Source organism: Lissotriton helveticus, chromosome 4_1 (assembly GCF_964261635.1).
Source record: "Lissotriton helveticus chromosome 4_1, aLisHel1.1, whole genome shotgun sequence".
Lineage (NCBI taxonomy): Eukaryota > Metazoa > Chordata > Amphibia > Caudata > Salamandridae > Lissotriton > Lissotriton helveticus.
Window position 1 is genome coordinate 1,569,339,586 of NC_136063.1, and position 14,050 is coordinate 1,569,353,635.

The window sequence follows — 14,050 nt, forward strand, 5'->3', positions numbered from 1 at the left end:
GCACTAATTCATGTAATTCAAGGTATGGCATCAAGTGCCTGTTTACTCAGTTTCAGCACAGCTGCTGATATGGGACTGATATCAGTGAACTATAACATGAATGCTCAACACGAAATAGTAAGTCAGTTCCCGTTGTTGTTTCATGGGTTAGGAAAACTCGAGACTATGAAAGTACAATTACACATTAATGAGGATGACCATCCTATTGCTCAAAGACACAGACAAATTGCATTTCATTTACAGGAAGATGTTGAAAAAGAACTTGAATCATTGCTCAAACATGATATCATTGAACATCCCACTGGTCAAACGCCATGGGTTTCTCCCAAAGTGGTAGTGCTCATAAAGGACAGTGAAGGAGCTGTTCGCTTTTGCATTGATATGCGTTAAGCGAACAAGGCAATTGAACAAGAATTACATCAGGTCTGCACATCACAGACATGATAACAAAACTGAATGGTGCGAAGGTTTGCTTTTGCCTTGAATTGAATAAAGGATATCATCAGTGGTAACTCGAGGAGTGCTGCAGTTACATTACAACCTTTCATACACATATTGGTCAGTTCTGATGCAAAAGACTATGCTTTGGTGTGTCATCAGCTGCAGAGCTACTTTAAGATGTCATTCAACGTGTCAAACAGCCTGTCATTAATGCATTTCATTATAGTGATGACATATTGGTTTTCGGAGCTACACAGGAGGAGCACGACAAAGCTCTCACGCAAGTGTGTCATTTACTTGCAGATGCAGGTTTCACTTTGAATGCCGATAAATGTGAGTTCCATCCATAAGACAAAGCTAAAATCGTTTGGCCATATCTCTTCTGATGGGGGTATGACACCCGATCCTGCTAAATTGCAAGCGATGTCAACTGCCAGTACCACACACAATGTTTCCATGTTACGTTCATTCCTTGGCATGGCCAGCTACTGTTCTAGATACATACAAGAATTTGCCACCGTAAGTGTTCCATTGAGAGACTTGACAAAAAAGAATTGTTGGGTTTCAGCAAATATGATCATGTGCACATCACCAGGCAAAGTGTCTTGATTGTTTTTTTCCAAAGAAAATCTTTCTTTCCATCACACTTTAAAAAGACGAAAAAAGTGCTTCATTTGTGCTTTCCTAACTGCTGATATATTTTGAAATATTTGCACTGGCCATTTACAGGTATTTTAATTTGTTTTGTGTTACCAACAAATTGATATCTTACAGCCTGTGAGATTGTCTGAATGTTGACTTGACAAGTCCTCTAACTTTTCAGTAAGAGGAAGAAAAGTAAGCATCAATCTCTGTGTTATAACAATAAAGAGTAATTTGGCAGAAGACACAACCTGACATTTGATCTCTGTCTAAGGACACACAGCAAATGTGACGCGATAAATGCAAAATTTAAAGGCATCTTTATTGCTCATTCAATTCTGAATCCCAACACAGTTATTTTGGAGGTGTTTCAGCACCCTCTCCCCACACGACCCTACTTCCAGCACCTATGAACAAATGCAATCAGACAGGCAGACATACACACACACACCAAGAGACTGACAAAATACAGACAGTCACTCATACTCCCTCTGTCATGGGCACACTTACTTTATTTTGCCTGGACCCTGTCCGTATCCTTTGGCTTCTAGTTTCCGGTAGAAGTTTCTTAGCTTGGCTTCAAAGTCTCTCCTATAGGGAGATGGGGCCCTGGCACTCGCTCGCTGCAGACCTATCAGGGAATGCACAAAAGCACTTTAGGTAAACATTCAAAAAGACATTTAGCTTCACACTGGTTTTCCACATACAGAGGATGCATAACATTTGCTTTGACTGTTTGCGTTAGATTCATTTAAATGGATGAGAATGAGTTTAAAGTGTCACCTTGAATGGTTGCGCAGCCATTTTGTTATTTGAATTACAGTTTTTCTTAACATCTTATCAATAACTGATGGTATGCTGCCTTTGTGAATCAAACGCAAGCTACTGGGCATGCAGATTCTGCTCTCTCCCAACCTGATGCTTCCACACCTACTCCTCTCAGCGAGAACCCAGAAAGCAGAAGGTGCAGGCAGTGAAAAATAATAAAATCATGGAGGAGAGATGGGATTCGTTGTGTCATGCCCCGACGTCCCATTCGTACTGAGTTCTCCTCATGCCACTATATAAGACGCTGAGATTATCAGAACGCCGCTTTGCGTTCTTGCGTGTAGCCTGACTTCCGTCCCGCTTCAGATTGCCTGACTTCCAGTTTCTCGTTGGTCTGTAGTTCCTGTTTTTTTCCCTACCACCTCCTCCGTGTGGTGACTTCGTTTGGCGGCTTCCTGCATTCCCTTACCGCCCCATCCCCTCTCGTCCCACTGTCTGTTTGTTGTCTGTTATTTGTTTCTTCATTTTCGTATCAAAGCCCTTAGTTAGTGCTCCGCTCGGTGGCCGGGTTTGTCTCCGCCATCCAGCCGGGCGCTGCAGCTCAATACTTACCCCCATTCCTGGTGCTCCGCTCGGTGGCCGGGTTTACCTCCGTCATCCAGCCGGGCACTGCAGCTCAATACTTGCCCTCATTCCTGGTGCTCCGTCCGGTGGCTGGGTCCATTCGCCACCATCCGGCCGGGCACTGCCTCACCATTACGTTTTGTTCCCCTACCTAAGCTGACTCCCATTGCGTATTCCTCACGCCCATTGCTCCTCTTTGGTATTCTTTCGGGGGAACTTGCGTGGACCAGAGAGTGTTGTGATTTTTCAAGACCCATCTCCAAGAATCACGGTAACAGCGTTTGGCGCTGCTTTCATTACTTTATCTCAGGGGGGGGTCACAAGATTAGATAACTATTGTATATCTTATGTGGCAGATAATATTATACACTCTGGAAGGACAAGACTCGTATACACGTACCCAGCCCTGAAAAGAGACGTAGTGAATGTACTTCCAGAATTATCCAGATACAAGCACAGTGAGAACTCTACTCAATTACCTGTTTAATTCAATAGAAGGTTGGAAAGGAGTGTGGCTTATTTTTTGTCTTATTGCACACAGAAACACGAACACCTTCTACTACCCTTCCACCATATCCGACAGTACAGATGTTTATGATGTGGTAGGTGATATTCTTGATTATGTGTTAGATACAGTGCAACCACATTGTACTGTTATGAAGTGTAGATGGTAATAATTCCTTTCCCTTACAGCCTGTGTTTCATCACACGTCCACTCTGAAGTCCACAGTCAAGATCTACAGTCTTCCCCCATTCTTTCCTTGTTTTGTTTCCCTGTTTTCCCCGGCGAGCCACTCGGTACTCTAGAGTCTGATAGAGTCGAAAGGCCGTAGGGGAAGGCTGAGGATTATTCTCCGGATTCCGGACGCTCCTGCAGAACCAGACTGGAAACCATTACACTTTGGGGGTACCTTCCATTTTCCACAGCATGGAAGCAGGACACAGAAGATGATCACAGCTTCCTTTCTATTATGTAGTCAGCCACCAAACAGCCCCCAACAGAAAATCGCAAACAATTCTGAGGAAGGGCAGGACCAGGAAGAAAAGGTATGTTGGGTGGGCGAGTGAGAAGACTAATCTTCAGCTGAGGTTTTTGCTGCAGGACAGTCAGTAACACATTGTTCACAGGATTGATTGGCCCATGGTGAAAAGTTTGATAACTCATATTATGCTCCATAATCAACATGGTCTGGTAGAGTTCATGACAGCAGCAAAACCAAATGTAGTTCCTAATCGGAGCTGCAACATTTGCAATCTAAGGTCAGCCGTGAACTCTGGGAGTCAGGCCACCCTAGAATAGGAGAGTCCCAGAGGTAGAACTTGATTACCCTGTGGAGAACATTACATGAAGCCCTGATGTGTCTGAGCTTGTAGAAGCCTTATGTGCGATATTCCATTGACATCAATTAGGGTTAGCCAGGGATAGCACTTAGTAGCCAAGCCAATCACTTTGCCAATGCTTGTTTGCAGCTGGTATTGCCTTTGCCAATGACTGCAGAAGTGCAGTGCAAGCACTGGGAATAGTAATAGCAGTGGACAGCCATCTTGGATTATGTTCTTATTTGGTGAATGTCAGCACAAATCTAAAGACACTGAAGAAGTAAATATTGGCTGTGTCGGTGGCAGAGAGAGAGAGAGAGAAAGAGGAGTGGCATCAGTTCTTGGTGTGACAAAAGAGGGAGGAGGAGAGAGCAATATGGAGGTTGGGGAGCCATGAAATACTGGAGTAGAGGAACAGGAAATGACTGGGTAGGCGGATTGGCAGAGAGATAGAGAGGGAAGAAGGAACAGGGCAAGCACTCCATACTATATGCTAAAGCTCAAATGATACAGAAAGCTACAAAGATAAAAATAGATCCCTGATATCAGCAGTGGAAGGATACCTGCAACCAATCGAAAAGTAGGAAGTGAATCTAAATGCTCCAGAGCCAAAACAAAACAAAAGAATAGGGAGGAACACCATAAAATTAGGGGAGGACAATGGAAGCAGACAAGGAAGCTATCCAATCGTGAGCAGAAGGGAGACCTAAGTATATGTTAAGGTATGGGTTACTGTGCTGTCTGTGACAGATAGTTAAAGGTGTCTGTAGTGACTTGTTGAATCAACATGCATGAGTCCTCTTCTGCCCTGCTGCTCATCTAAAGGCTCTTCTGGTGAATATGTCAAGCACACAGTGCGAGTGGAGCCTAATTTTCAAGTTAAAATCTACTACTTGCAAGTTTTCACAAATAGGCACTAAGCTTTGGCACCAGGGTAGAGATCTCCTAATGGTAAAATATATTTAAAAGTTTAATAAAGTTTTAAAAAACTGTAAAAATTATTTTGACATAAAATTATATTGCAAATTAATTTAAAATAGTTATTTTAAAAGTAGAGCAAAAGAAGCTATGCTACAGAATTATTAACCTACATTTAATAATTTTGAATGTATCAAATTAAAGTAGAATGATCTTTCTTAAAATCTAAATAAAACCAATCTAGCAAGTATAACATTAATATTTATTTTTTTAATAAAAAATTATTAAACGGTATGAACAGAATTAATTTGAAAGAATGTCATTATTTTATTAGAAAATAAAAGTACATGAATGTTTACAATACAAAATATATTAACATAATTTACAATAAATTAATATTTATATTTTGTTTCTATATGCATTTCCACATTAAATTACATTATTTATATATTTAAAATGTTTAAGTACGTTATTTTAACGTAACATTATTTTATATGGGGTTTTATTTTAAGTCCCTGTCTCTATTATTTTCTATGGGAGGGTGTTGTATGACCAGTGATTGGCATTGTGTGGTGCTGGAATTACTCCAGCTCATAGATTGAGTACAGTCACAACTGTCTTGTGTGCTTTTTGGCTGTAGTAACTATAGCAGTGATATTTGTGAATGGCAATGGGCTTACTCTGTTGTGGATGGTTGCAGGTCCTTAACCCCTCCTTCCGGATTTTCCATGAGTATTGAAGGTCATGACCGAACTGATACCCTATCCTCTCAGTCCTAGATACAAAATCTTTGCTGCCGTCACATGTCATCAGGGGTCAACAGGTGAATGATATCACCTTCACTATCCCTGGGATTTTCTTGAATGAAATGCATGAATTCCTTCAGCCATGCTCCTCAGATCAAGGGTCTTCAGGTTAATGAGCCTGATTTGCAAAGGTAAACTTACACTTTTTAGTAAGTTTACTATTCTTTTGCCATTCACAAAATACAAGTTTAATTTTGCTAATAATCATTTTACTACTACAGAGACTCTGTAGTCGGAATGGAGTACTCTGCACACAAAACGTTAGGACAGACCAATCTTTTTATGTGTGGAGTCTCCGCCTTGAGTGCGTAGTCTCCGAAGTCATAAAATTAAAGTCAGTAAAATTACATTTGTAGTTTGTGAATACCAAAAAAAAGTAAACTTAGATGAAGTGTAACTTTACCTTTGTGAATCAGGCACTACATGCCAATTAAGGAGAGACAGAAGGTCTGCACATAGAGTGAGCGAGATGGAATATTAGGGTAGTACCGACACTTGGGGGCTATTCACAAAGGTAAACTTATATATAAGTAAATCTACACATGTAAGTTTACTCTTACAATTTGCTGTAAATTTACTCCTCTCTGCTATCCACCATGTACAAGTGTAAATATCAGTTGTGGATAAGAAATCGTTGCTGCAGTCACATGCAACATGATATATGCCACCCCCATCTTGAAAGAGCTACACACCTCAAAATAGTATCACTATGGAGAGCATATCAGAGCAAGGCCACTTCTCAAGTATTTGATGCCTCACAACAAAGTTCAGTTGAAAGATATTGGAAGGCATATAAAAGCTCTCTGTCTATTGATTCCATTGGGTTAAGCTTCTGACCCAAAGGCAACCTCATAAAAATGTCAGCGATATCTGGCCAACGTACGTGGAACAGCACTAACTTTTACATAAATAATGTTCTTAAGCATATAATGTCAACATAAAGATACATCTCTTCCCTTAGTTAATGCTATAAAGTAATGTTATATGTACCATAATATTGTTACTTGGTTTTAATCTGGTAATATTATTTATATTCGGTATCTGATTAATTGGCAGGTTTTAAAAAACATCTGAACAATATGCAACCACTATACAAATAAACTGCGTGCCCTGTCCTCAAGACAGGGCCGGACTGGGAACCCAAAGCAGCCCTGGCAATTTTGTCAGATCAGTCCCCTTGGTGGGGGGAAGGAGGGCTGGGGAAGGTAGAAGATGCAAGTGTGAAGCACTGCTGTTTTTGTTACTGGGGGCCTATAGTGTAGCACCACTGCAAAACCAGCCCCCAGTAACAAAACAAGCCCCCACCATTCCAAAACCAGCCCCCACCCTTCCAGCCTCCCAGGGAAATGCCTGATGCCTGCTACAGCCAGTTAGGTCCTGCTCCGACACCATAATGAGAGTTAATCCTACTCCACGTGGAAAAGAGCTTCATTGGCTTCCCGTAAGGAGTTGAATCAAATTAAAAACTCTTTACTGAGGTTAGCTTTGCGCAATGATTTCAAAAGTACAAAAGACTGAGGGCTAGATGTTCGACCATTTTTAGCGGTCACAAATAGCTAACCAGGCCATTTGAGACCACTAAACAGGTCTGTGGCATGTACTAACCCTATTATACGAGTCGGTAACCTATTATCGACTCGCAAAATAGGGTATGCGACTCACTATTAGGAAGGGGCATGCCTAGGGCGTCCCTTCCAAATAGCGACTCTCAGTGCCATGTACGTATGTTTTGCAACAACAGTTATCTCCATCTTGGTCAGTCCAGCAGCTTCACCAATGCTGACCTTCCCCACCTCGTCGTCTCTTATGCGCTTTGCTCTCCTTCCTCTCATATTCTTCCCTCCTCTCGACTGGAGACTGAACTATTAGTTTGCTATAAGTGTTTACAAGCAGATTTTTATCTGCCTGAAGACTTTAAAAATAAAAAGTAAAACTGAAGTATATACATGTTTGTGTTATTGAAACATCCTCCTCTCATCATGCCCTACAGCTGGCACAAAAGTCATTTTGACAAACACCAAAGAACAACCAGATTAGGGTTTGAGTTGTGTAATAACCGCTTGTAAAACTATTTCAGCTGAGAGGAGCCCTCCCATGCCTTTGCATGTTAATGGTTATTAACACACAACAATGTAATAGAAATCTCACTTCTCCATTCTTTCAGGTCTCTGCCTGGATGTACCACGTGAGGTTATTGGTTCTGCTGAAGGGCATGATCTTAAGTCCCACACTAAGAAATCTAGGGATCCTTCGGAGATGGCGTGGCCTTATTGCTACTTTATTAACTGCAAATAAGATGACAGAGTTCAACTCCTGGCTTCCCTACTGCAACCAAAACTTGGGTGATTCTGTATAATTACCTCATTTACAAGTGACTGTAAGGTTTTTCGACTTATCTGCTTACATTGAAAATGGCACGAATTAAACATGTGGTTACCGGTGGGGACCACCGGTTGGGAGAGTGAGATGATGTATGTGTTCACACCACACTAGCTGTAGTATCTGACTCTGTGACTGTGATTTGTACATTAGTTTTAGCAAGTGAGCCCTACATGGTGCATCAGGGGATCCTTGATGATAATATAAAGTAATCAATTTCTAGGATATTCCAGGTATACACCATCATCATTAGGTGATTTGGTTTACAAACTGCTAAGATTTTAAAATACACTTTTATTGTTTGCTACATTCTATTCTCCTCCTCCTTGCTGCTACTTCAGGCAATATTGCACTTTCCCCCACCTGCCCTCCTATCAGCATACTTTGCGGAGAGCCTTTGGTCGCACATTCCTCCAGCTTGGCTCCCACTGCATAGGGCCACAGTACAGCTCCCATATTGGTTAGTGCTCTAGTTCTATTTGCAGTGGAGGGGCCCGCAAGGCCCAAGGAATTGTCATGGACGGTCATGGATGTTTCATGAAGAGCAGGCCTAGCGTCATGGACGGGAGTCACTGTAGCATGAAGATCCTGTTGATGTAGCGAACGGTCAGGCTGGTGCTTTGTGAAGGTGTTCCCTGCAAGTGGTCGATGCTGTAGCGCCAAGGGTCGGTGCTGACAGAACTTCGTGTTGGTGTGCTGTGCAAGTGATATTGGTTTGATGCCAACGGGCCATTTGCGGTCATGAGGAGCCAAAAAACATTAATTCACCCTCTCTGGTACAGGACCTAAGTGGCACCACCTGGGAGTGAGGGACCTGCTCAACGGCAGTCCTTGCAGGTAATCGCGGTGGGGCTGGGCAGGAGGGGGAGTCGAGAAAACAACAGAATAGGGTTTATTTATTTAATTTTCCATATTCTGTTGTCTACAGACTTTGCCCGTCTCCCACCACGCTTACCTGCACAGACCGCCGCAGGGCTTGCACCAGCTGGATCTGGGTGCCGGTTCAGGTGGTTGGGGGCCTGTTACGTCCCTGTGGCTCAGAACAGAAGGCCAGCAGACTAGCCCCTGGAGTCACTCTGGGAGTCCTGTGTTCAGGTGCAGATGCAAATCTCTTTGGCTCAGCCATGAGGGGAGCAATCCAACAGTGCAGCAGTCCAGCATAGTGGCAGTATTTTCAGCAGCACAGCAGTCCCTTTTCCTTGCAGAGCCTCCACAGGTCCAGAAGTGTAACAATAAGTTTGTTTCTGAGGTCCAATATATATACACCTGATTCTTCCTTTGAAGTGGGAGTAGCTTCTAGAGATTTCCCTTTGAAGTCCACATGCATCTGGCCTTCCCTGCCCTGGCTCCAGACTAACTCTAAGGGGTATGCAACCCTTTGTGTGGAGGTAGGACCCAGCATATTCAAGTGTAAGTAGGGCTGTGCCTATATCTGTCCTCCAATCGTACCAGTGATGACCCATCCAGGTACACCTAAGCTCTCTATTGTGTGGGGATTTCTAGAAGGAACACAGAAAGCCCACCTGTCAGCTACACCCAGTCATATGACCCAGAGTCAGGCTGCAAACACCAAATGGCTAAGACAGGAAAATGCCAACTTTCTAAAACTGGGAGATATAGTGTCTTTTCTCTGCCCAACCTGATTTTCATGACCTCCTCTACCATTTATTACATGTTCCTTATGTTCCTTTTTGTAAAAATTGCATTCTGGCCCATTGATTACACTTCATCCAGCCCGAAAAGGAGAGTACGGTCCGAGTCGGAGAGTTCAGCCCAAGTCGGAGATTCCAGCCCGTCTGCAGACGTAATGATACCACACGTAAATGATCTCTGTGAATACCAAAAGTTGTAAAGTTAGAATTTTGTCTCAGATTGCCTCTGTGAATCGGGCCCAGAGATTGTACCTGTACTTTAGTGGAAGGCAGGCTCAGTGAAAAAAAGCAATTGAGAAAGCTGTCAGCTACGCACCTCATGAGGACTCAGTGAAAGCTGATTAAAACTTTGAAAATTTTAAATATGTGTTTTGACCAAAAATATGGAGAAGAATGGGCTGAGTGAGGAGTACAATGCGAGAGGAAGTAAGTAAAGAGAGAAAAGTGAACAACTAGTGGGAGAGAAGTGATGGAATGAATATAATGTAACCTATGGAAAAAGAACATTGAAGGACACAGAGGAAAGGATAAGAAAGTCAACACAGCGTGTAGGACTGGAGAGAGGAGGTCAACACAAAAATAATTTTGGATCTCAAAATGACATCATTTACAGCGCAGTTATCCAGTGGCTAAAGTGAGCTGTCCAACTGTTCCATGCTAGCAAAAATTGCTATAGTCAGAAAAGAGAAACAAACTTGCCGTACTTGCCGTATTGCGAGAAAATAGGGGATGAGAGGGAGAAAGAATTATAGTCCAGCAAAGCAGTAGAGAGAAGAGGATATGAATGGTAAACAGAATGCAATGAAAGTGAAATGTAAATGAACAAGCATTGGTAAATCCATTAGGTCTGTCTTTTACGTAAGTATCAACAAAGGTGCACTTAGGGTCTGATTCAGAAGAATTTTGGTTTTATCAGCAAGCAAAAACTGCTGACAAAATAAGCAATGACAAAATTGAAAAGTCTGCTTTTTCCCAATATGTACTAGGTATATATTTTAGATGGGATGCGTTGGAGGAGAGATAACCTCTTTGTGGTTTTGGACTACTTTTTTTTGTCAGTGATATAGGGCTTTTTGGGTGAATAATATGTGTTTTTCATACATCCATTCACGAAGCCGCAAACATCGTTGTTATTGTAAATTGGCATTTTTATGGCATCTAATCATCCATTGCTACAGCATTGATATAAATGATAAATCCTAAAAACCCTTACAAAGAAACATCTTAAACCAAACTTCTGTCTGATCTCCACCCATACATCCTACTTTACTTTACACAAAACCTGTATCTTAAAAGAATAAGACCTATTAGCTTTGTCACCGCTTGTTTTTATAAAGCCACAGATGAAAGTGCTGTACACCAAAGGGCAGTGTTTGAGGCACTATTGCATACAATTTTAAAACAGGAAGAGTACACTGTTGCAGAGTTTTTACCTCTGGGAAGGGTAGGCCCATGCAGAGGAGTGCTGCATGGAATTTCTTTGAAAAAAAATCCCAGCTAATATGTCCAGGCTACCCAGAGCAGTAAAGAACTATTTTTGTTTTTGAAATACTACCAGAAACACAGTTTAAGCGCTATCTTTATAGAGTGAGGCAGAGAATGGATTTTCAGTCATGACCTACCTATCATTACAACCATATGCTTTCACATGTGCTTTGTGTGTGACTAAGCTATAAATCTGTATGAAAATATGTACATCTCGTTTAGAGGTGGGCATAATTGGGAGAGCTGCCAAAAATTGGCCACTGTCTGGTCCATCAACCTCCGGCACCCAAAACCATATGGAGAGTGTGCGGGATAGTAAGTAGCTTTACCGATAGTGGAGCTACTGCAAGTTCTGCAGTTGAGAAATCCAATGAGATTTCTAAAAGCTGGCAAGAACATCAGAAGGGCAACCTTGAAGACAACTACTCCAGTACCATTCCTGACAGCTTTATTCCTGTCTGGGTCTATCATCAAAACAATGGTGATCCAACACAACAAATGCCCCCTTTCCTCCTGACGAGACCAAACTTTCAGAACATCCAGGATCGTGGGTCTATTCTTTAACAAAGACAGACCAGCATTGTAGGGGTCTGTCTTTGTAAACAAAACCCTTCTAGTCTTCCATGTTGCCATCATGCGGCAAACTTGACACCACTTTTCTTTTCACCAAACCTGCTGACACTATGGAGATGAGGACAAAGTCTGCCAACAGAGTGTTCAATTCTAGTTACACTGGGCCATCAGCAGCTCTGCAAGCAGAGGTGAGCGTACTCCAATGATGTAAATGAGGGCCTAAGTTTGTAGTGCAAGTAAGAGCCTGTTTATCCAGCTATAAAGAGTTTTTAAAATATAAATAAACTGTGAGCACTCTTATTTTTAGAGCACCACTGATCTCGCAAGACCATTCCATGCAGCCTTTTAAAAAGACAAACCAGTGCCTTACTCTCCAAAGCCCTGCCTCCCTACATAATTAAAATGAAAATAGCTGCACTGATCTGTGAGATTAACTAATCCCACAGAGTTTAAATGTTAAAAACAGAAAGAGTAAATCAGTCATTGTTCAGTGTACTCTCCATGTTAGGGGTCAGGTTCATGGACTAACTCCCACAAGGCACTGCTGTGTGCCTGACCTCATCCTAAGTAATGTACTAGACATAGCCTTCTTCAGTGAATCCACACGTAGTGAACCATCCCGTTCCACCACTGAGAAAGCCAGGGAGAAACTGAATCATAAAAACCCAGAGAAGCGCCTTTTTGGCATCAATGTTCTTGTGCTTCTAAATAACCTACAACCAATGGTCTAGGTTTGATTCTTAGCTATGGAATGTGGGAAACCTGGGTTTGTTGGTATGCCTACCATGATGGACTCAAGAAGGGCTTCACAAAGATTCGGATGATAAGCAGATGTAAGTAAAGTGGAGTCTTAAATAAGACTTTAGATCTTGGCGGATGGGTTACTCCATCACAACGGTGATGGATATCCCATCCCCGAAATATAAATCCCTTTCTATTCTATGAGATTTTTATTTAGGCGGACAGGATATCTCTCACCGTTGTGATGGAGTAACCCATCCACCAAGATCTAAATTAAATTTGTACTTAGAAGGGCAGTAGATTTTGAACTGCTGATGCACGTGGCAATTTCAATTTTACAAGGGCACAAAACTAATTCATGGGTAGGAAATCCACCAATGGTGATTGAGCTGGTTTGCTGCAGCAATCTGTCCATTTCTACATAGGTTTTTATGCAATATGGTTACCTGGAGAGTTCTGAGGTGAGGAGCCAGGTGAACAGCGGGGAGAAAAGCTGTAACCAGGGTGAAAGGCAGCTTGGAGGGGAATGTAGGACATGATGTCTTCTTCAAAGAGGCTAAAAAGCAAGCAGAGAGAAACAGATCACTGTGTGTGTTTCTAGAACTTGGCAACCCCTGTACAGTAGTATTCCGTTGCACCAACTTAAAATATCATTCTGAACAACACTTCCTGTTGTTCTTCAAGACAAACACAGAGAAAGCAAATAGGCCAGGTTTTAATAAAGAATTAGTGGCACATGTTGAGTATGAAAGCATGTTTTGTAAGACTAAATCTGGGAAAAGTGGAAGTGCACTTATTATGTATGTTGGTTTGGTTTTGGTTAAAAGGATAGTACACTTGGAATCGTAGTGATGAATGCTTCTATAAAGGGTCTGTCTAGAAAAGATTCTGTGCAGGTGGGCAAGACCAATCAATATCCCAGAGAGTGTGTGTAACTGTGGTGTGTAGGGCTTTCAGGGAACCCTAAAAGTAAAAGACTGCTATAGGGTCCACCACAAGATATGTGGAAAATACTATAATGGTATTCCTGCACCCAAATTGTCTCTACTATGAGTAATTGTATAAAGCAGGAATACGACAACATTCCAAATTGTTTCTCAGGAAAAATAAAAATAATTATTGTGGGAACATAGAATACTGTGCACCTAAACATCCGCTCAGACCTCCTTCTCTTGGGGGCTGCAGTCAGAGACTGCGATCTGCTGGAAGGAGGCCTTTGTTCACCCTCCAAAGTTCTGCAGTGAGGATGGCATGGTAGTGTGAGAAACACTATGCCATCTGCTAGTCTTGCACTCTCTATGTCAGAGGTGCACACTCTCCAAGTTCACTCCAGTGCTTTAGAGAGTGCATTTGTTCGAGTAAGGGAAGGGCAATATCTGCATTGGACACATCCAGTGAGGGAGCACACCAGTGCAGACTGAGAAAGCGCCCGGGTTATTTAATATGTTACCCAGTACATAAATAAAACTTAACTTTCAGCACTGCAAAAGTAAACAACACGGTCTTCTATGATTCTGGGATCTAGGGAGAGAGTAGGAAGCTTTTGTGGGGATACAAAGATACTCCAAAAATAGCACTTCATCTAGAAATAGATACCGTGTCACAGACGTTAACAGCAATATAAGGAAAATTTGAGTACCAAGCCTAACATTTTAGTTGCTGAACCATACAGGTGCTACCTGAGAAAAATAGAGATCTCTT

General features: G+C 42.0%; 1 protein-coding gene across 1 annotated transcript in view; it reads right to left on the reverse strand.

The window, feature by feature from the left end:
• The window catches only part of HECW1 (HECT, C2 and WW domain containing E3 ubiquitin protein ligase 1), a 624,284-nt gene that overhangs the window by 97,532 nt on the left and 512,702 nt on the right, over positions 1 to 14,050 (reverse strand). The window contains exons 18-19 of the mRNA XM_078688193.1: positions 12,796 to 12,905; positions 1,594 to 1,714 (exon numbers count right to left, since the gene is read on the reverse strand). Of these exons, the coding sequence (XP_078544319.1) occupies positions 1,594 to 1,714; positions 12,796 to 12,905 (231 nt within the window). The remainder of the gene's footprint in view (positions 1 to 1,593; positions 1,715 to 12,795; positions 12,906 to 14,050) is intronic.